The sequence below is a fragment of the Nannobrachium achirus genome (genome assembly GCF_963921795.1).
Source record: "Nannobrachium achirus genome assembly, chromosome: 13".
Classification (NCBI taxonomy): Eukaryota; Metazoa; Chordata; class Actinopteri; order Myctophiformes; family Myctophidae; genus Nannobrachium; species Nannobrachium achirus.
Window position 1 is genome coordinate 19,690,192 of NC_137833.1, and position 23,670 is coordinate 19,713,861.

The following is a 23,670-nucleotide window of genomic DNA, read 5'->3' on the forward strand; positions in this document are numbered from 1 at the left end:
ATACAGTACACGACATACAGTAACTGTAGGACAGAAGACTGGGCAAGGTGATAGAAGCACAAGTCGCTCTTGGCCTGATGATTCTGTGTGGTCCATCAAGCATTAGACTCCACGGTAATCCCAGACCCTTGAAATACACAACTACAATGGTGCGCTCAGTAAAGCACACTTTATGGTCTCTGCCAGGTGGCTTCCCCTAATAATAATAGCAATGTGTTTAGTAAAATAAATTCCCTACAGCCATGAAAGAGGTCCGCGGCATGAGATTATCAGTTGTACTCCTGGGACGTCCCATCACATCGCCCAAAACATGTTATTTTCCAACCACTTTCGTCAGGCAACTCTAATTCATGTGATTTCAAGATGGCGCCATGCTATAGAGCAGTGGTTCTCAACCTTTTCAGGCCGCGACCTCCAAAGTAATCATATTTTAACTGGGGACCCCCCCACCCTGACGAGCACTAAGAGTTGAGGCAATACATTTTATATAATGCGAGGCGTTGTGAGCATGTAGATCGGCTATTTTCACAATTTCTGCCTCTAATATTTGACAATTTGTCCAATGTTTAATTTGTCATTTTAGAGGTATTAAAAAGTCCTTAAATTATCACTTAAGAAATTTGCAGATACCCTCTATACACTTAAACTTTATGTTAGTTTGTTGCTGTTGAGTGAGAAAACAATGTTGCACATTTAGTTAATCGTCTGGGGACCCCACAAAATAATTTGGGGACCCCCCTGGGGGTCCCAAACCGCAGGTTGAGAACCTAGAGCATATTAATGTTGGTGCAAGCTTTGCTGAGCTTCAGGACTGAAAACTTGTTTTCTGATGATTCTGGTGGTTTGGGGTATGTTGCCAGGTTTATTAATGTATATTTTGATGTTAATCTAACATTAAGATGTACCGGTGAACTTGCATGTCTGCGATTCCTAAATCTGGTACATCCCATAAACAAGAGGGACAGGAGAAGTAATTTGCTACATGCTTAGCCCATAGCTTGGATGATTGCTCTGCGATTCTAAATTCCCCCCCAAAAATGACATAGTTGTCATTCAGCGATTTGGAAAATATTTGAAAATGTAAGTCCTTGGACTGCTGTTTGATGTGCCAAAAATATGACAGCCTAGTAGTACGCAAGATTTACTGCAGACAGACACACACACACGCACGCACACACACACACACACACACACACACACAGTCACACACACAAGGCCGAACACGTGATTTCCTGGCGGAGATATTAAATGTTGTCCATCCGCCTGCCTGTCTGTCTATCTGGTATATTTACCAGAGTGATTGAAGGGCGAGGGAATGAGGCTGTCACAGATGACTTGGTTGAAGTCAGACGTGCGCGGTGGGTGCCCTGACAAATCCATGCCTCGGGCCTTAGCTGGCACAAGGCAAGTATGGCACTGGCTGCCCCGCAGAGCAGATGTTCCCTGCCCGTGTCGCCTGTCAGTCAGTCACCTCCGGGCAGCTCTGCTCGGAACAAACACCACACCCTGCGGATCATATGAGGCGGCACCCCTGCCTACGACATGAGATCATGTCCTAGCATCAGCTACAGGACGGTGGGAGGGAGCTCCTGTTCCCAGACGCCGCCGTGCTTGAGTCACAAGGGTGTCCATGGATAGACGCGGTCGCCCCTGACTCCAGGCAGCCACGCTAGGTCACCGAATATGACGAGAAGGGTTAGAAGCACTAAGAGGCTGCTAACCCTCAGTGGGTGTTATCATCACCGCCTGGATGGTTGCCGGGTGAGCTCGGTTTGACCACTGGCTCCTGTTTAATGTCAAAGCCACTTCTAAAACTACACCTGGTATGTGTAGTATTTGACCTCAGGCCTCGGCCAGACACCCCGGCTCATTGGTATTTGATTGACATATCTGTTCTTGAGTCAGAGTGGCTGGAGGTGTTCTGGCTGGAAGCCAGAATAGATTGGACTGCTTGGGGCGTACATGAAAAGCCGGCCCTTAAGGCCCCTGGTCAGATGGACCCTAGTTCTGATAAATGACCATCAGACTGTAGAGGTCTAAGGATTAGTACTTCACATTATCGAAAGCTCTTCTGATTGAAATCTCTCTTTCCATATTTAGCTAAAGAAAAGTGCTAATAATGGCAGCGTGGCTCTGTGAGACCAGCCCATAAACAGAGGATAACAGATCTCCCAGCAGCCAATATGAAAACATCAACATCCGCAGGTCTTGTTGAAATGTCCTTGATCAAGGACCCCCATCGCTTCTCACTCGCCGTGATTCACTCAATAAGAACTTCAACTAAATGCCTGACGTGATGTAACATGCGGGAGACTGACGCGTGATGCAATCTTAAACCTAGTGAAATGCATTCTCATGCGGTTAGTGCACAGCGACACCTGTGCACACTGCACAGTCACAGTCACGGCCACAGCTCAAATAATATTAGCGGGTTGGAAGCCCAAGGGGGGGGACGTTTAATCAGAGATATGTGGACATACATGGTTTATTGAAGCTGGAATTCCATACATAACTCTGGTTTGGAAGAAGCGCTTTCACCCTCCTACGCCTGACTGAGTGACTCCATCTGGATCGCATATGCTGATGGGTTGGTGGGAGGGGGGATGCGGGGGGGTTTGTTGCCACTCTGTCTCTGCTCAGACTCACATGGAGACATCCAGTGTGAGATTCACCCCCCATCCCCTTCCCCACCGGAAGCAAGCTATAAACCCATACGCCTGCTGCTACGTACATCATTGTGATTTCATATTTGACCTTTTGTCATACACTTAACCTTTATCTCTTAAGTGTTTTGTGTTGATGAGACGAGGGTCTGTAGCTGTAAAAGGTCGACTCACACCGGGGGAACGGCTGTTTTCATTGGAGCCTAGCAACAACCAGTATATAAGGTGTTGGAAAGAATGGGATTCATGTTACTATGAACTTCTCACGGTTGCTCTTTGGGATGCGAATGAAGTATGCAGCATCCTATACCAACACATGCATGCATGCGCGCACACACACGCACGCACGCACGCACACACACACACACACACACACACACGCATGCATGCACGCACACGCGCGCACGCACACACACACACACACACACACACACACACACACACACACACACACACACACACACACACACACACACACACACACACACACCCCTCCCATATGATATGGACTGAGGATCTTTGACTTATAGGAGACACCTGTTTGGAAACAGACCTGTGAAAGTGAGCAAGCGTTCCACTGACTCATTAAGGAGGAGATTCTCCATTTCCTGTCCTTATATATACAGTGGCAGGGACATTATGAAACGTGCATTCATCATCTCTCACCTACTTTAAGTTCTCCGCCATCATCATTCCATAAGCCATTTCTGAACGCACACAGCTCTCTCTCAGTTCAGGGATGTGAAAGGCTTTTTTGTCTCATGCCAGTTTTAGGGTGAATTTAAAATTCGATTTGGTACGTGACATACATACTGTACCGTCCGTCACACGCGCACACACACACACACACATAAACGGACATCGCTCGGGCATCTGCAGAACGTCTTGTAAATAATAAGATTAAGATGCCATTCCTCGGGCGGAGATAAGCCTTTCATGCTTGTTTCCTGTTGACTTTCCATCAGCGCCGTATGTGTAAGCCCAATTACCCGCGGGTATCAGGGGACACTATCAAACACCCCACCACCCCACCCCCATCACACCCTCTGTTGAGTCAGACATGTTCTGAGTCATGGCGTGTTCTCCAAAGGCTGAAGGGACATGGAAACATTTAGCTTTATAAATAGATCAGACTATTGGACCTGCCAGACCTAAATTCTGTTCTTATAAAGACAGGCATTTTGAAAGGTTAATAATGATCCTCCTGCCCCAGCAACTGACTGGAGAGGCATGTTGTGGGAAATGAGCTGTTCACATCACTCCATGGTCAGTGGTGGAAAAGGTACTCGCATTTTTTTACTTCAGTAAAAGTATATGTACTGCCGTATAGAAATGCTCTGTTACTAGTAAAAGTCAGGAATTCAAAATGTACTTGAGTAAAAGTACGAACGTGTTGGCATCAAAATGTACTTAAAGTACCAAAAGCAAAAGTCGACATGTTTTAAAATAGCAGATCTACAAGCGATGCGACGCGTTGTGAGCTTGCAGATCGTCTATTTTCAAATAGCCATGATATAAAATAGGGATAAAGTTGTTTATGTATGTTTTATAATATTATAATTTATATCTGCAAAGTAACTAGTAACTAGTTTTCAAATAAATGTAGTGGAGTAATAGGACAATATTTGGAATTTTGGATTGATTGATTGATTGAAGAGTTTATTAGCAGTTTGCAATAGAAAAAGGTACAGTTTCATGACAGCACAAATCACTGGTACAAGGTCAATTAAAAGGAGATCCTTTTAATAAGCTTTACGGCTTATTTACACTCACTGTATCTCATATAACATTGAAAAACAGACTGATAGAACATAGTACTTTACATAGGATAACATCAATTACAAAAGCAAGAAAATTGGGAGGAAAAAAGGGGGGTGATCTAAGATGTAGTGGAGTAGAAGTAAAAGTTTTGGAAATTGGAAATAAAAAATAAAGTACAAATACCTCAAAATTGTACTTAAGTACAGTACGTAAGTAAAAGTACTAAGTAACTTTACACCACTGCTCCTGGTCTGGTTGGAACAGGGCCGGGGGAGTGGGCTGGGGTGTGTGTGCGTGTGTGTGTGTGTGTGTGTGAGTGAGTGTGAGTGTGAGTGTGTGGGGGGGCTTGGCCATGGGGGAAGTGGATGTGGCATTACTAACAGGGCCAGGCTGGCTGGCTGGCATGGGATTGTGCAATCTTATTTGCAAACAACACTTGTGCTCTTATTCAGAGGCTCTGTGTCACGTCACGGTATTTTTACCCTCCGTGACGTGGACACAGGAGAAAAGCAACAGAGACAGTGGGCTAAAATTAGCCGCCTCTAAACCATTCAAAACGCTAGCAGGGTGCTACCCCCCAGCGAATGGCTCTCCCTGTGTTTTGGGGGGTAGTAACTGCCCAGAAATACTAGCTGTACTTCCCCTCACCTTTCGTGCTTCGTTCACTCACACTGACACTTGTGTTGTTTTACCTTTTACCTTTCATGTTGTTTTCGCTTTTTTGTTTGCTTGTTTCTATAACGTGTATTTTGTTTAATCTTCAACAACGCTCAAGTTTGTTTCAAATGTGTTATTACTGTATTATTTGTTCTTTGTTAATAGAAATATTTGGAGACACGTGTATCCACTTGAATGACTTTCTGTGCATGTATGTGCATTGTGTGTGTGTGTGTGTGTGTGTGTGTGTGTGTGTGTGTGTGTGTGTGTGTGTGTGTGTGTGTGTGTGTGTGTGTGTGTGTGTGTGTGTGCGCACGTGGGCGGGCGCGGGTGGGTGGGTGGGTGTGTGCGTGCATGTGTAATTTGGCCCGCTTGCTCCACCAGCTGGTTAATTGTCCCCTGCTCTGGTCTGCTCCATTGGTAATGAGAGTGACTCAATACCAGACAAAAGAGATGGCTTCACCGAGAGACAGCAGCCTATTGGCTGAGGCTGTGACAGCCCCCTCCCCGCATGGGTGCCCCCTGACCGATGCACGCCCACCCAATCCCCCCCCCCGCCCCCCCTCCCCGCTCACTGCTGCTTGTTTTCTCCCAACTTGCATGCAGGTCAAAACACACGCTTTACTCCCTCCATGCCAAGCCTGGTCCAGCAAAATATTGAGCGCCCAGCAGCACTGGAGGAAAGAGCAGCCCAGACAAGCAGAGCGCGCGGGGGAGAGAGAGAGAGAGAGAGAGACGACAGAATCTGAGCATTAGCTAATGCTCCTTCTTCTTCTGTTCTGTGTGGAGGAGTCCTTCCTGTGGATCTATCAATGACTTCTTTGTTTGGTTTGTTGCAGAGTGCCCCCTCTTTCAGCCCCCTGGAAAAGGCGTCGGACCTGCAGCAGTAGTAAGTCCACCCTTCTCTCTCCTTCCTTGTATTGATGCATCTTTGCTTTTAAGGCTGTCTGACTCTTAGCGGAATGCCGATGATTATTGTTAGGCATGCTGTGCTACTGTGTAGACCCAGTGTCAGATGAGGAATGGAAGCGTTTCCTCCATCCTGTGGAGATTGCCCGCCTACAGAGGGGACTCCTGCTTCCTCTTTAATAATGTGAAAAACCTGACAGAACAGTGTGTCCTCTGTTTGGATTTCAGGGTATATATTCGGGGTGGTGGTTATGGTGGACATGGCCATTCCGTGTTGATTTGATTTAAAAGCAGCGGTTATTCCCGGAGTCCAACCTGAATGGTATAAGAATAGAGGGAACTCCGTCCCCAAACCCACCCTGCTGCATATCTCTGAAAAACCGTTAAGTCACTCGGGATGGACATGTGTGTGTGTGTCTGTGTAATATATAGACACAAACAGTTGCATGATGAAAGGAGATGTGTGATCAACAAGACAACAAACGGTGTAAAGTCCTTCATGGCTTTGTTTCTGTCAGAAGAGATTTATGTGTTCTATTTCTGTTTATGTAATAAAATGTAAGGAATTCTGCACTGAGCCATGGTGACTTTTCGTGTGCTCCCGTCCAGCAAAAAAACATCCCCCTCGGTTTATGCAGAGAACTTTCCATCTGCTGTAATGATTATGTGCCAGTAAGCATCAACAGGAGAGTAGCTTTGTTGTTCAAATACACTGGGAAGAGTTCCCTAAAATACAGCTGGAACCTTTCTATAAAATTAAACCTTTTTCTTCAGTACTGCGTAGAAAAGAAGACAGGACAAAGTAGTTTACTGTACATGCATCTCTTTAAGCGTTTATTATACGGTAATGCCTGATGCTTTTGTGTCAACAATCAAAATAGTTTAATGGCTTCCAGATAGATACTGTAGTGAGAGTTCATTGACCCTAACGTTTCATAGGGAAAAGCACAAAGCCACACACCAACTGTCTTCAAAGGCACATGTGTTTAGGGTGGGAGCATTTTCTTGGGAAGTTTCTTGGGCCTTTGAAATTGGATATCAGTTTTGAAGATCATTCTTGCAAAGATAATAGCTTGCTGTAAAGCTAAACTCTTCACTTGGCATCTCTCATAATGTCAGTTATGAGAGACACACACACAGACATCCTGTGTGTGTGTGTGTGTGTGTGTGTGTGTGTGTGTGTGTGTGTGTGTGTGTGTGTGTGTGTGTGTGTGTGTGTGTGTGTGTGTGTGTGTGTGTGTGTGTGTGTGAGAGAGAGAGAGAGAGAGAGAAAGAGAGAGTCATTTTAGTAGATCAATCTAATAGCCTCCAAGTCAAGTTATTGTGTCCATCAGGATGCCACTGAGCTATTGCAGGAGTCTTGCAATGTAACTTCATCATAGTGAATCAAACAGTATGTGTCAGCAAGCTTGGCAACGTGTGCCCCATTCAAATGGAGTTTGTATGGACATTTTTGGTCTGCGGTGTCATGATTCAGTTAAACTTTAGCGGTTATGCTGCCGCACTGGGTCCTAATTTCCCATTCCTCTCTATGACTTCACCAAAGTCCTTCAGAGAGACTATATGACAGTGGTGGAAATAAAAGCTCACAAGAGCTCACAATTGTGTCTGGAGTAAAAGTACAATATTTGCCTCTGAGATGTAGCGGAGTAGAAGTAAAAGTAATGGAAATTGGAAATAATCAAGTACAAATACCTCAAAATTGTACTTAAGTGCAGTTCCTAGGTAAATCTACTTAGTTACTTTACAGCACTGATTATTTAATGTATCTATACTAAACTTTGACCCTCTGTTACCTATAAGGTGTGGCCTTCTGCTGCCAGAAGTGTCCAAATAGCTTTTTTTCCGAGATCCATGAAAGGGATTATTGTTGAGGTCTTGAATAAATAGTGCAATATATCTGTAAATTGGCCTACACTTGTAAAACTAACTTGGCAAATGCAGAGAAAGCACAAAAAAAAAAGCAAAAAAAAAGAAGTTCCAAAAAAGAAACCTGAAGTTTTACTCTTTCTTTGACATAAAAAGTATTTTTCTTTTCTCTTTTTTTTTGTCTTTTTACAGCGTATGTGTTTTGTTTTTCACCTAGATTTATGAGCTCACCCTGTCTGCACAAATAGAGGAGCACAATGCAAAGCACTTCAGTGGCATCCAGAGCAGAGAGTAAACCTGAGAATTGTACAGGTGCATCCATGTGGGAGTATTTTTAGCAATCTCTCACAGTGGAATGTCAAAATAAGGCTTGGAGTCCATGCTTCACGCGTAACAGTTGTCCAAATTCCACACATTCTCGTATAAAAGCACCATTATTTTTGTCCCAGCTTAGTTTGTCTCCCTTAAATCTGCATTGCGCTTAAGTTCATTACGTCAGAACAAATCGAATGAAAGCCATATGGCAGCGCACTACTGTTTCCGAAGGGGGTGCCTCTGTTCTTCCAATAAATGCATTTTATGCAACTTATCCAAATAAATGAGACTGTTTAAATTTCCAGCCAGGGGCGTCACAACAAGGGGGGGAAAGGGCTCAAGGTGGTGGGGCCTGGAATTATTTTATACTTTAGCTATTGAAATATAGCAGATATACAAGCTCACAGCGTGGCACAGAGTGCCACACTGCGAGCTTGTAGATCTGCTATTTTTTTAAAAGTCGTGAAAATAATGCGTCCCCAGTCTAATTGGGTTAAAACCCCTCCCCCTATGAAGAACATTCATGGGGGGCCCGCAGTGAATCCTTGTACCCAGGGCCCAGAATTTGGTGTAACACCCCTGTTTCCAGCAGTAATTTTTATGTTTCTCTCTCGCCCAGCTCCACTTGTTCGTCAGGACACAGCGAGGTGGAGACGGACAGGGGCTCACCCAGCAGTGAGCCTGGGGCTCCTGAAAACGACCGCCATGTTTACAAGAGTGTGCTGGAGGGTGGGGATATTCCCCTGCAAGGTCTCCGGGCCCTCAACAGCAAGCGTCACGGCAGCACCTCCTCTAAAGGTAGGTTTCCAACACATGCAACACACACGTTCCCGCTGCAAATGTATGTACTGTGCGTGCATGGCGTGCGCGTGTGTTTGTTTGTGAATGAAGAGATATGCAGTGGTCCACTTAAAGAAGCCCTTTTAACCGCTGAGACAGAACCAATGTGTTGCATACAGCAATGCTAAGCTGTTAACATGTCAGGGATACATGTGTTTCCTTTTAACTTTACGTTGGAATCCACACATTCTCTTCGCTCCAGGTTATCATGGCAATGGCCAATCATCTCGCTCGCAGCATTCATTCCCACAGCAGTCTTCTTTTCCTTCCCCCCCCAACCCCTTGGTTTTTAGTTTGGGATGTTTCCATCGAATGCTGTGCTGGCCATCTGCTTTGGAAAAGTCATGGAAGGAGTGAGGCTCTCTTTTTAGCTAACTTTGGGGATCCCCCCTCCCCTCTTGTGCTTCAGTTGTGCGCATTAGGCAAGCTTTAGGGCGAGGCTTTAAGGCCTGTCCATACTTTGACCGAAACCGCCCTTTTCGGTCAAAAGGTCCGGTTCGACTACAAAATGACGTGACCCGCGACTTCTGAAAAGCATTAGACCGAATGAGAGTTCGGAAATTTGCACGTCGGAAAGTCCAACTCACCGAACATTTGGGAGATACTATGGACAGGCCTTTAGAGTCAGGGACGGATGAGGAGGAAAAGGGAGAGAGATAAACAGGCTTCTGCTCTTCTCAGCCTGGCCAGACAGGGCTGAGATAAACAGAAGAGGGTGCGGATTCATGAGGAAGTCAGCTGTCACTGTGAGGTCAGAGCGTGGAATGCCCAGTGCACATGACCAGATAGAGAAATGCTGAGGGGGAGGAGAGCGAGAAGGAGGAGAAAGGAAGGGGACATGTCATGCGCAACAGGCAATGCTGTCCCCAGTACCTGTCATCCCAACCAAGAAGTCACACTTGCTCCAAAGTCAAGCATGTCAGAGAGCTTGTGTTTAATACTGTAGGTAGCAGTTTCACGTAAATGATGAACGTAGATAATCCTGACGTATTCTTTTAGTTTTTATAGTAACTCAAGGGTTTTGATTTAGGAAATGAAGAGAAATGTGACTTATGTTTTAGCTGACTGATGATACGTCAAGCTTATGAGCTTCATGCTTCTATAAGCTTGACTAGAATCCTCAGGTAAACAAGTCGCAGAAACTGCTGCCAAAGGATTCAGAGCTGCAAGGCTTGAGCAAAAGTCATCTGACTAGCACACTCTCTCATCATTAGGCCTACAGTATCTCCAGCCAGAGGCACCACCAGGCGTAGACTCAGTGGATGTTCAGCTGGCACACACGGGTGTCGGTGCGGTGTCGAAAAGCACAAAGAAAAGTAACACAACCTGCATCATGTGTCTCTGCCTTGGGAACCAACAGTTCCAGAGGTATTTGGCCCACAGGTCAGGAGCCTATCTCCTGTTTCCGTAGCATGAGGGGGCCTGACGTAACATGGACATGGTGCAAGTATGCAGGCAACAGGGACTTACCCCCAAATCCAACACTTAATTCTGAGTGCCAAGCAGGGAGGCATTGAGTCCCCATTATTATAGTCTGTGGTAGGGATTGAACCCCCAACGTCTCAGTCTTAGGGAGGACACTCTAACCACTAGGCCACTGAGCTGGTCTCTGCCTTCTGCCTATAAAAAGAAATAAAACAATGACACTGCGGCTTTGTGTCTCAAGAAACTAAACTTCCCTGAGGGCGAACAGGGTGTCCGTCCCGCTAGATGCCAGATGCAGATATTAGTATCAACATCACCTCCTCCTCTCTGTGCTCTGTGCGTTTTGTCTCTGTCAGACATGGCTGAGACGGAGAGATTAGTCACACTCCAGCAGAAGCTCTCACAGGGTGTGAAAGTGATGTTTCCTTTTCCTCATTCCATCTGTGGTGCTTTTGCTATCACTCCGTTATGAGGAACCGCTAGACTAATGCCCCACTATGTTGAACTCTCACTGCAGAACACGTGAATAATTACAGCGGCAGATTGGATGATGGTGGGAGCACCAGTCAGCAGAGACAGCAGTCATGTATAGTCAGGGGCGTCACAAGGGGGGAAAAGTGGGACTGAGTTACTAGGGCCCAAGGTGGAGGGGCCTGGAATTATTTTATACTTAAGCTATTTTTGAAAAGTCGTGAAAATGTGTGCAAATCTTTGAATTTTTAAGCGAACATTTGTAACTCAAATTTTTCTTCTGGGGGGTCCCTGGAACTAAATATTTTGAGATGGGGGTCTGTGGCCAAATACATATCCTTTTTTTTCTTTTTAAGATTTGTTTTGGGGCTTTTTTTTATGCCTTTATTGATAGGACAGTAGACTGACAGGAAATGGGGAGAGAGATGGGGAATGACATGTGGCAAAGGTCGTCTGGATCGGGAATCGAACCGGCGATGCCAGCAGGCATCATAGCCTAGTATGTGGTATGCGCCTTGACCACCAGGCCAGCGGGCGCCCCCTAAATACAATACATATCCTTTTGGGGGTCCTTCACATGAAGAAGTTTGAGCACCACTGACATAGAAACATAGGATTTTCAAAAAAATAACTTTAGAAGAATTTGAAATATTCAAAGACTTGCACAAATGTTCACGATTTAAAAAAAGAACAGATCTACAAGCTTCGAGTGCCGCGCTGCTATTTTTTTTACAGTTAAAGTACGCAGGGCCCAGAATTTGGTGCGACATCCCTGTGTACAGTTCTGTTAAGAGAGCACAGTGAAGTGTTACAGAGAGGGAGGGCATAATTTGGTGTTATTATGCGATATTAAATAAATCGAAGAGGGAATATCAGGACTATTAGTCATGTGCAGGCAGATAGCACAAGTAGCTTTGAGTGCATAGGCTTTTGTTTTTGTTGTTATAAATATATATTGATATTGCAGTGAGACATGTGCATGCACATGCAGGGTATCCAGGTATCCTTTACCTTTGTTTTCTGGTATGGGTATTTTGAAAATTATTATTTTTTACATAACGTCCAGCATCGCATAGCTTTCCATGGCATAATACTCTCGTATTCCTTTTGTGTTGTTTCACTATTTATGTTGCTGCTTACAGTGATCTTAACTAAAAGAGTAAACTATTAGATTTACATAATACTTAGTAGATTAGCTTTTGTCCTGCTCCATCTTTACAAAGCATTATACTTCATATTAAACAGCAGTGCCATGCTATCAATATAACAGTCATTCGATTACTTGATGTACATTTAATGCATCAAGTCTGCTTCCTCTTCTCATCAGTTTTGGACGGAAGCTGGTGTTTACTTTAGAACTGTGCCTGACACTGTGTTTTAGCGTGTATGTGTGTGCGTGTGAACCTGTGACCATTGTAACCTAATATGTTGTTTATTCTGTTGTCCTGCATGCTTGCCAGTGGATTATAAAGGTGGGAATGGCTATATAATTTCACCCTGCTCCTCTGTAAATAGTCGTATTGCCAGTAATGCAATAGGTAACCAATGTCAGAATAAGAAGGCCCTGTCCGCTGCCAAAGCCTGCATACCCCAAATCCTCCCCTCTAAGTTCAAGCCCAAGCTTCTGCCCCCCGGTGGCGAGAGTCAGGAGTGCAGGACTAGGTCTGACAGAAACCCTAAGGCCCACAGCTGTGAGGATCTGTACACGAGGACATGTGGCTCAGACTATGCCGGAGCGGAGGACAGGGAGAGCGGCCACGATTCAGACTCCAAGTCCTGCTGCAGTCCCGAGTGCGTGGACGGCCTGGGGAATGACTCCCCGGCCTCTCGGAGGAGCGTCTCTGAGTTCTCCAGCCTGTACAAGACCATGCATCACATCCAGCGGCCCGGCTCGGTGGGCTCCAGCCCGATGGGAAGCGTCCGCAACCTGGCATCTCTCTTTGAGAAGGTGAGGGTCAATGGGGGTGAGAGGTCAGAAGGCGACGGGTACATTCCACGGGACGCAGTTTCGTCACGGGTCAGTGAGTTCGAGATGATCATTCAGCGGTCCAGCCCGCTGCCGACTCGCTCCTCCTCCCTCCCCACCCTGCATTCTGGACATGGAAATGGCCCCGCGCACGGCCCCACGGACCTCTACATGTCATCCGCTGTGTCCGCCGAGTCCCTGATGGTCGCTGACCCTGCCCAGACGAATACCTGCCCTCTGGGGGATGCCAAAGGCAAGGAGCCCGGGGAGGAGGACTCTTCGCCGGGCAACGAAGCGATGGAGGAGGCCGCATCCTCGGAGCGGACGGGGTCCCCCTCAGGGACTAAGACAGAGGACAACTCCCCGGGAGAATCCCACCCAGCAGCCAGCGCATCAAGGAGCCCCGCGACTACCACCGCCAGGGTGTCAAAGAGCCCCACAACTCCAACCACGCCTTCCCTTCCACAGAACCCCCACCATCACCACCTGCACCACCTAAACCACCACCACCACCTCCACCTCAAACCCAGCAAGTGTAAAGGCTCCTGCCCTGCTTCCTACACACGCTTCACCACCATCCTGAGGCATGAGCGGCAGCAGGCCACGGCACAGCCTCCAGAGAAGAAGGCCTCCACCACCCTCCCTGCTAACCTCTTCCTCATGGGCCCGGCACCGTTCAGGCTACGCAAGTCCCTGCAGTCCCAGCAGGCACGCAGGACCTTAACGGCCACCAGGGCGATGACTGGCAGCCCGAGGCCCAGCTGCGCGTCTCCTGAGCAGAGGCCTTTAATCCCCCAGCGCCTGTCCTCCCTGGAGGTCCTGGAGAGGCTTAGCAACGGGGAGGGAGGCACCGCAGAGCGCCTGACTAACGGGGAGGGCTTCTTGGACGCCAACGGAAACCTACTGCATCCCATGGCCGCTTTCCGCAGAGGTGGCTATCTCCATACTTTCTCCACTGTCACCACCCTCTTCCTCTGTCCCGCTCCTACATGCGTGCCCATCTCTGTGGTCCCTTCATTTTTCGTTTTCTCGACTCTCGTCTTCACTTTTTTTTTGTGTCCTTCTTGCCACAACGTGACGCTGAAACCTTCCATCTCTGGTCTGTGTGGTGTGTTAGAAAGTGTTGCTGAAGCCTCCGTCTCAGCACTGAGTGTGGTGTTTTGGCACTCTCTTCCATTTCATGGTGAATGAGTAAAGGTCTTGCCCGACAACTCCCCCCCCACCCCAGACACCCATCAAAAAACTTCAGTGACTATAGGGGACTCAGGCAGCTTTTGGTAATGTATTTTGTGTCCTCTGGTGACATCAGATTTGAGGTGCATGCAAGAACATCCAAGGCCACATAAGCATTACTCGCCACCCGTGACAGTATTCTATATTAAATGGTTGATTTATACTAGAATTTGACTGGAGGTTACATAAAATGTGAATTTATACAAGTTAAAAAGAAATAAGCTAATATTAATGTTGAAATCAACTGTGTTGTTGGTCATGCAGCTCTATAACGTTACAGCGCCACAGTGCTATAACTTTATGGTATTGCTTGTGTAAAACAGACTGGCGAATGTGTAATGTTTATGGCGGTCGCTGCTGTAGCATTGCATACACTCTTCTCAAAGTGATGTGTTACAGTGTCAGTATTATTTTAATTTTGTTATTATTATATTTTTCTGTCGGGGGGGATGTTCACATCTGCATCTTCCATTCTGTCACTACGATGGGGTTTTGTCCAGAGTCAAGCAAGATGTTTCCTGCTTTGGCTTCCTTTAGATAACAGCTGGAGCATTGTTCCTCGCACACACTGTGTACAGTATATAGCGGGTGACAAACACAGCTAACAGAAAGATAGCTGGTAGTTATTTCTCAATACCCTTCCTTGGGAATAGAGTGAACTCATCTACAGTACAGCATGTTGAGGTGGGGACGAAACTAAATAGCACAGCTACGTAGTTCACTGAGTGAAATTAATATTATAAACTGATGCTCTTTGGTCAGTTTATAACAGTAAACCATTTTATTTCATATTTATTTTCTGTCCAAGAAGAACAAAAAAAATGTTTTGTTCGTTTTTTGTTTCTTCTATTCATTCTTTTTTTCCCCATGAACATACATTCAATCACTCTGTGTTTATTCCTATGTGCATGTGGGAATATGGTTTGCTTTTTTGGATGTGTGTGCATTTTGTTTTATTGTTATCATTGGTGTTTTTTTTTTATTTCACACGAAATGTGAAAAAGCATGAATAAGCCTAATTTACATATGCCTACATGTTACTATATTCACTGAAATAGAGGACTTTACCGTGATGTTTTCTTCTTGTATGAATGCGATTGAGACGGTGCTTCACAGTGTAACTATGGCTCTGTTTCCTTCTAGACTCAGACTCTTCCCCCGCTCACGGGGAGAACCAGGATGATGTGTTGAGGAGACGTCATGGAGATAAAGAGGTGACTTCCTTTTAAACACAAAAGAAAAACTTGCTTGGGGAGACACACTTAAAAACAGGGAAACATGATCATTTCAAATGGTGGGAATCCAATGAATGTGGAGAAATACAGTCCAGTATCTATGTCATAATTTGGTATTCGCATGAACACTAAATATGTGATGATACTGTACAGTATATGTGATCAGTGTTGGAAATCAGTGTTTGAACAGCTAAATCCGCCCCGCCCCAACATTTCCCAGCATACTCAGGGCTGTGATGTTAGGAGTGGAAGAAGTCCAACTTGGCTCATATTTAGCTGTAGAAAGGGTTCCAGAGCATTGCTATTAGAGCTAGAATTTACTACCAGGCCGATATTGTACCCCATACAGCCAGTAGCTGTACAACTAGCTACTTCATCCACTCATGATGTCACGCTTCTTCAATTCCATTCTACTACCTGTTCAGCCACCTTTTCAGGCTGTACAACTGTTATTGTTGTCTAGAGATACTGTATGTCATAGCATACTGTGTAAATATCTTGAAATTGTCCCATATCGGTTACCCTATATTTTAAGCTCAATGTATGCTCCTTTACATGTCTGTGTTGCTTGCCGAAAATAACTGATCAGTTCTTGTCGGCAAGCGACAGTGTAAATTAGGCCTATTATACCTAAAGATAAATCATCGCGGACAATGTTTCCGCTCAGAGAAATGTGTCTACATCCAGAACCACTCCGATGTGAAGATATCCAGATATTCGTGCATTATACATTCCTGTGTATAAGTGTATTATGTAATGCCAAGTCTGTGGCATGAATAAAACAGTGGGAAAGAGAACAATCTGGAAGGGTCGAGACAAACAGTCCTGTCGCCAGGGGTGTCACACCAAATTCTGGGCCCTGGGAACAAGGATTCACTCACATTTTGTGCCTTAACAATTGAAAAATAGCAGATATACAAGCTCACAGCGCGGCACCTGACCGAGTGCCACCCTGCGAGCTTGTAGATCTGCTATTTTTGAAAAATCTTGAAAATGTGTCTGAATATTCCAAATCCTTCTAAGGTTTTTTTGAAAAACCTATATTTCTATGTCAGTGGTGCTCAAATATTTTCATGTGAAGGACCCCCAAAATTATATTTATTTGGCCAAGGACCCCCATCTCAAAATATTTAGTTCCAGGGACCCCCAGAAGCAGAATTTGAGTTACAAATGTTCGCTTAAAAAGCACATGATTTGCACACATTTTCACAACTTTTCAAAAATAGCAGATCTACAAGCTGCGAGCTTGTATATCTGCTATTTTTCAATAGTTAAAGTATAGAATAACTAAGGCCCCTCCACCTTGGGCCCTAGTAACTCAGTCCCACTTTCCCCCCCCTTGTGACGCCCCTGCCTGTCCCCATTTCCTGACAGAAAATCTTGGAGGAGCAGCGGAGGCTGAAGCGGGAGCAGGAAGAGGCGGACGCGGCGTCGAGGCGGCACGCAGGCATCGTCCCGACCCACCATCAGTTCATCACCAACGAGCGCTTCGGAGACCTGCTCAACATCACAGACAACACAGAGAAGAGGAAATCAGGCATAGAGGTACACTAGCCTGCATGGAGATACTTTATCAAACCATGAATGCTTAAAATAATCTGTCTATAAGCTCACAACAGATCTGCTACTTATTTTCGCTGTGCTACATTTCGAAATTGTATGAAATGATCGCCTCTAATGACATACAGATACGATGCAAAAATACAAAATAGTGGTCCAGGCGAATACCGCTTAGGCATTGCCACATAGGCATGGATGCCTGGCAGCGTCGTCGTTTCGATTTCCAATCCGGACGACCTTTGCCGCGTGTCACTCCCCATCTCTCCCCCCATTTCCTGTCAGTCTACTGTCTTATCAATAAAGGCATAAAAGCCCCAAAAAATACAAAATACTTACTTGCAGATATTTGGCATCAAAGCCTGATATACCATAATACAGTAAAGCCTTATATACTTATACACATATAAACCATGTACAAATAGTGAAAATAGACGATATTTTATCTATTTTTGAATGTTTTTAAGCTTTTGAAAATCTTTAAATAATTCAGAAACTTTTCCAGCTATAATGAAACGCCCAAAATAAGGACTCCAGGTGGAACGTTGTTAAAGGAAAATAACATGGCAGATGCTATGTCAGTTGGTGCCTGGCTGGGGGGAGACGTGTCAGTGGGGTGTCTGTGTTCACAGATGGCTTCCTCTGCTGCGCTGTGGACCAAAAGGGTCAGAGTGATATATCAGCTCAGGGTTTATCACAGAATATGTGCACTCGGACACCAGAGTCTCTGTGCCATTTTCACAGTGAATGTTTGACTCTCTATTTCGAGATCCTGGTCCAAGTGAATCGTCACAACGACATAACCGCGCTACCTTGGGGTGAACTAGTAGGCACTCTGGTGCTGTTTACTACCGTCTGCCTGCTCCCTTGGCAGCCCCGAACGCCGAACGGGCTGGAGCTGAAACAGAAACACAGTCACAAGAGTGTCATTCCTGTCATTGCTAGAATCCTCTAGGGTGATTTGGGGGACACAGAAAGGTCACAACGCGGGCAGATGAGCTTACAGGCTCTTGGTTTATACAGCACTGGAAGCTTCTTTACTCAGTACCGGCTAAGCAACAAATATTCTCTGAATTCCATCATAGCATGAGTGATAATTATACTTCATTTATAAAACAATGTAACAACTTTCTTTTAGATACTTTTTGTGATTTTTTGTTGCTCCTAACAGGATCAAGGGTGTAATTTTAAGGGTATGTTTTTGAATGAATGAATAGCGTTTGTTTTCTTTCACCCATAAGTCTGTCTTCTAACCATCTGTACTTTTGTGTATACTCAGAGAACTCCAGCCTTGGCTCGCTTCGACTTCAGAGCTGAGACCCTAAAGTAGGTGAAACTCATAATGGCATGCCAAGACTGTTTGCCACACAACATGCATATTGTGTGAGAGAAATACAGTATAAGCATTCACATTTGCAGTCACCATGTCCAACACATACTGTAACACATCTGAGCTAGACTAGGCCAAATTATTTTGTGTATACTATTTTCAAATGTATTTATTTATTTCATTTCACTAACCCAGTGGTTCTCAAAGTGGATTCCAGGGACTCTGTGGGTTCCTTTATGGGGTTATAAATTGACCCATACAAGTCTGTAACTCTTAACAGCATACAAACAGAACCAAATGTATGCTGTCAGAGTTAAGGGGAGACCTTGAAATGTAAAAGTTTGAGACACACTGCACTAACCCATCTTTTCTGATCAATGTCTGTGGTGTTTTGGCAGGGAGTTGCCGTTTCAAAAGGGAGACATTGTGTACATCGTCCGACAGGTGGATCAGAACTGGTATGAAGGAGAGCATCATGGCAGAGTTGGAATTTTCCCAAGAAGTTACGTTGAGGTAGGCAGGCTTTGTTTGTTTTAACTCTTGATAATGAACCGGACAGAATAGCAAGTAAAACACATTACCACTGTAATAGATTTCCTGAGCGCTCCCCTGTAGAGAGCGCCGCCACCATTAACTGCGGTGTAAACAGTAGTATAAACTAAGTAACTTGTAGCCTACATTTACTTAAGTACAGTACTTAAGATCAATTTTGAGTATTTCCCATTCTCAATCATTTTACTTCTACTCCACCACTGGTACACCGCGGTGACGGCGCTCTCTACAGGGAAGCGCTCAGGAAATCGGTCTATAGAGCAATTGTATTAACCATACTACCAAGATAGTACCATAGCAGACCCTTTCGCCATGAGTCAATTAACTGTGATTTTAAAATATGATGACATTGCTGTTCAATTACTGTGGGTCCGAATAGATTTACTGTAAACTGGATGTCATGTTGACCACATGGTGGCCATTTTGCTCTTACCCTTCGCCTGAGTATGAAGTAAGAGCAATATGGCCGGCGTGAGAATGTGGTCAAATGGTGGTCTCTCACACACTGTTTTACTTGTCCACAGCTCCTCCCCCCCACAGAGAAGGCCCAGCCAAAGAAATGTGTCCCAGTTCAGGTTCTGGAGTACGGGGAAGCCTTGGCACGCTTTAACTTCACTGGGGACACGGTGGTTGAAATGTCCTTCAGAAAGGTATGGAATTGACCATATTCACACGATGGCAGCCATTTAACAATTACTTAATGCGCTGGGAAACCCACCACAGTCATTGCAAATTAAACAGATTCATGTTAGGAATTATGCCATTTGGCAAATCCCCAGCCCACCCATTTTTCTCATTCAAAGCTACTGATTTATCCATCCAGTGAAGTGTTGCTGAGCATGCATGCTATTTTTACAGTAACACCTTGCCTCATGTTACATTTCCACCCTTCAGACACCACAGAGTCACATACTGTACACACAAAGGCAACGTTGATTTATGCTGCTGAAACACGATGCATGTGGTTTCTCCTTGATGCCCTAGATACACTATTGTTATCACCTGGGGTTGTGCACTATGCTGACTACTCTGTGTGTGCGTGCATGTGTGCAAACTAGGCAAACTAAGAGCAGCATTTAGATTTGGAAATCAAAGTTAATTTCAGTGTGTGCGCTTGTGTTAATTTGTGTGTGCAGGGAGAAAGGATCACGTTGATTCGCAGAGTCGATGAGAACTGGTACGAGGGCAAGATCGCTGGCACCAATCGCCAAGGCATCTTCCCTGTCACCTACATAGAAGTGCACAAACGACCCCGTGTCAAAAATGGCCTGGAATATCCCGACCCTCCCGTCAGCGCATCACCACAGCGCAGCACCAACGCGTCTCCACAGGTATGGCGAGCACTATGCCGCTCACAAATGAAGCCTCCGGCATTTGATTTTCCCACATGTATATTTATTTTTCAGTTGACGTCATACTTAAGTTGTTTCATCCTTTCCTTTACGTTTCCTGTCTGTCTTTCCTCTTCCCCATCTTCTTTTCCTCCGCCATGCCTTCTTTCCCCGGCGGCCATGCCACTCTGATAGCTGTACCGTAACCGTCTGACCACGTCCCCCTTGCCCCTCCCCCGGTCCCCGCGCCGGTCCGTGTCCCCCGACGTGCACGCCATCTCCAACGAATGGATCTCGCTGACCGTGGGCGGAGCGAGCCCCCCTGCCGCCCCCACCCCCCCCTCTGCCCCCCTTGCCCACTGTGTCCTATCGCTGCGGCGAGTACCTGCCGCCCTCCCTCTCCGCCAGTCCCGTGCCTCCAGTCGCCCACGGCAGTCCGTACTGCAACTCCCCAGGGGCCTCCCCCTCTACCTCCCCCCTGCCGCCGCCGTACCCACCCCGTCCCAGCTCAGCCACCCCCTTCCTCACCTTCACCCCGCCACCAGGCGAGGACTTCCTGCTCTCCCCTCCCTCCCCACATGTGTCCCGCAACACGAGCCCGTGCGGGGGGCCGGTGCTGGAGGGCTGGCTGAAGGGGGAGCGGGAGCTTGCAGAGGGGGACGGAACAGAGAGAGATGGGGGGCTCAGCGGCCGCGGCCCTGGCAGCTGGCGAAATAGCCCAGCAGAGGTATTGTCTGCATGGTGTGCGGTGTTGCATCTCAAGCTCACACTGGGACAAGGGCTTCAGGGCCCAATATGGTGCCATTGAATGGCCGCTTGTCTGAGCATTTTGTGCAGCACTCTGTCGAGCAGGCTAACCGTCGGATTAATCTGGAGTTGATCTTTGCCTTGTATCCGGTGTTTAAAAAAAATGATGGGTGTGTATTAACGAATAGATCATATGGAAACCTTTTTACAGCATTTTAAGGATTAACTGTGAGTTATCTGCTGCATGGTGTTGTGTGAACACTACTAACAGGACAATGTTTTTTCAGGTAGGTTCTGCGTTTGCTTCATAGCATAAAGTGTGGACAGTTTGAAGATCCGTGATCAGATCATTTTGTTTTCGAGTTCAGCATGTGTGGCTGCATGTTGCAGAATTGATACTTGATGATTAATTTTTGAGAAGTTTGATGCGGGTTAACTTGACCATTCCATTGTAGGTATACTGGACCTTGCAGTACAGTTTGACAGCAAAGCTTTCAGGCGTTGGCTTTTGTTTGAATGGCTATGGTACATTTAAATTTCCCCCTTGGGATAATAAAGGTATCTATCTATCTATCTATCCAGCACAGGAAATCCAACTTGAATGCTCATATTTCTAAGCAACGGCTTTGGTTGGAAAACCTTAGACCATGGGTCTTCAACAGGGGGTCCGGGACCCCTAGGGGGTCCTCAGAGTTACTACAGGGGGTCCTCCAAATATTTGAGTGATAGAAAGTTTTTTTCTCCTTTTTTATATTAACCACTTGAACCCTAGTGTCCATATTCTGAGAACTTTAGCCAAAAAATAGCAGATGTACAAGCTCACAACGCCTCGCGCTGCAAGGCGTTGTGAGCTTGTAGATCAGCTATTTTTTAGCAAAGAGGTTTGGTTTAGAGGGCAAAAAGAGCAGACTAAGTACAGAGAGAAAGGTCAAGTTTATTAAGTATTGACGGTTCAAGTGGTTAAATATCTGAAAACAAATTGACATGAATCCAAAACACTGACGATCGTGCTGTCAAACGATGAAACTATATGGAATCTAAATCTATGAAAAGGTTGTGGGGGTCCCTGCTTCATCTCTCTCTCAACTAAGGGGTCCTTGGCCTGAAAACATTGAAGACCCCTGCCTTAGACTGAATCCAGTTTTTCTCTCTCTCTCTCTCTCTCTCTCCGTCTCTGTTCCAGCTGGTAAAGAATGACAGCGACTACCAAGGACGGACCTCCAGGAGCCCTGTCATGTTGTTCGACATCCACGACAACAACAATGCTAACTCATTTGCGGTAAGGTGCTATTTAGGTTTGTAGCACCACAGCGGGCCAATATGTTGTACGGGCCTACTGTACTGTATGTTGTAGGACATAGATTAGAAGATAGATGGGTGTCATCATGATCTCATTAACTCTTTAACTCATCATTGCTAAAGATCCATTACATTGTCTAACTCACTGGTTCCCAAACACTGGGTCGGTCGCGGACACATTTCTTATTTAATTTTTTCCTACATTTTGTTTTTAATTATTATGATTTCATAACATTTTCAAAAAACATTCCCATTCAATATAAATTCTATAATTTCTTTCAGTAATTTCATGAAGAAATCAAAGAAAAATCGAAGAAATTCCATAAATTAGAAAACAAACGTTTAAGAAGTAGTGAAAATAGATGATCTACAAGCTCACAATGTGCACTTCGCACCGCGTTGTGAGCTTGTAGATCTGCTATTCTCACTAGCTTCGGTATAATCTATCTTTTGGGTCTTGAGCTAAAAGGTTTGGGAACCACTGGTCTAACTTACTTCAGAGCTTTTACCTTTACTTTACCTCTGTCTCTGTATGCTAATTCTATCATCTTTGCCTTGCATGCTCTTGATACATATGAAAACGTTGACTAATATTTCATATCTTCTGTACATGCACTCACTCTGGTGTCTATTGCTTTTCCATGCTTACACCTCCCCTTCCCCGGGCTCCAACAACACCATCTCTTCTGGTCTTCCTGGCGTTTAACGGATCACTTCCTTTTCTGCCTTTATCTACTCACTGGACCTACTTCCTGTCTGCCCCCCCCCCCCACCCCCACCCCTAACTCCTCACACCCTAATCCCTCAACTTCATCACTTTCGCTATGGGCCTGCCCTGGTGGACCGGGTGCCGTTGGTTGTGTGTCTTTCTGTGGGGCGGCCTACTGTACCACTAGGAGGCGGTGTGTAATGAGATCATGAATATAGCAGAGACCTCGGTGAGGTACTGCAGCACCCTGTCGTACCGCCATGACTCTGTCCACAGACTGCCCCCCCACCCCAGTAAACAATCTTTCATCATTTCCCAGCAACCCCTGTCCCACAGCAGCAGCCCGGAGCCCAGCCGCCTCAGCTGTGGAATGTGAGTGAAACCCTTCCTCCAGTCAGACCTGTCGATCATGTGTATGCCCGCTGATAATCAATGTCCACCCCAAAGGCTTCAATTCAGTACTAGGACACACATTTTAATAATGATATTAATATGCATACATTTCGTCGTTGTGGAAACAAGGTGGAAACCTTGTATGTCCAAAACCGTTCGTTTTGTATTTATCATTTAAAAAATGATTTAAACTAGTGAAAACAGCCGATCTACAACCACACAACGCCTCACACCGCGAGGCGTTGTGTGCTTGTAGATCTGCTGTTTTCACTACTTTTGTGCGACGGCCTTGTATGATGAAGCAGGGCTTTACCTTGTGAAAAAACGTACAAAATTGAGACTTGGAGATACGAGGTTTCTGCCCGACAGTGATGATTTATGTGCAAGGGGTCTCAAGTTAAAGGTGGT

The 23,670-nt window shown here is 45.6% G+C and overlaps 1 protein-coding gene across 1 annotated transcript in view; it reads left to right on the plus strand.

The window, feature by feature from the left end:
- Positions 1-23,670, plus strand: part of LOC308296951 (sorbin and SH3 domain-containing protein 1-like) — a 74,085-nt gene that overhangs the window by 37,682 nt on the left and 12,733 nt on the right. Inside the window, 13 exon segments of the mRNA XM_080740309.1 lie at positions 5,921-5,970; positions 8,794-8,972; positions 12,371-13,807; positions 15,259-15,323; positions 16,719-16,889; positions 18,181-18,227; positions 18,630-18,744; positions 19,308-19,433; positions 19,920-20,114; positions 20,310-20,450; positions 20,452-20,841; positions 22,045-22,140; positions 23,057-23,241. Of these exon segments, the coding sequence (XP_080596435.1) occupies positions 5,921-5,970; positions 8,794-8,972; positions 12,371-13,807; positions 15,259-15,323; positions 16,719-16,889; positions 18,181-18,227; positions 18,630-18,744; positions 19,308-19,433; positions 19,920-20,114; positions 20,310-20,450; positions 20,452-20,841; positions 22,045-22,140; positions 23,057-23,241 (3,197 nt within the window).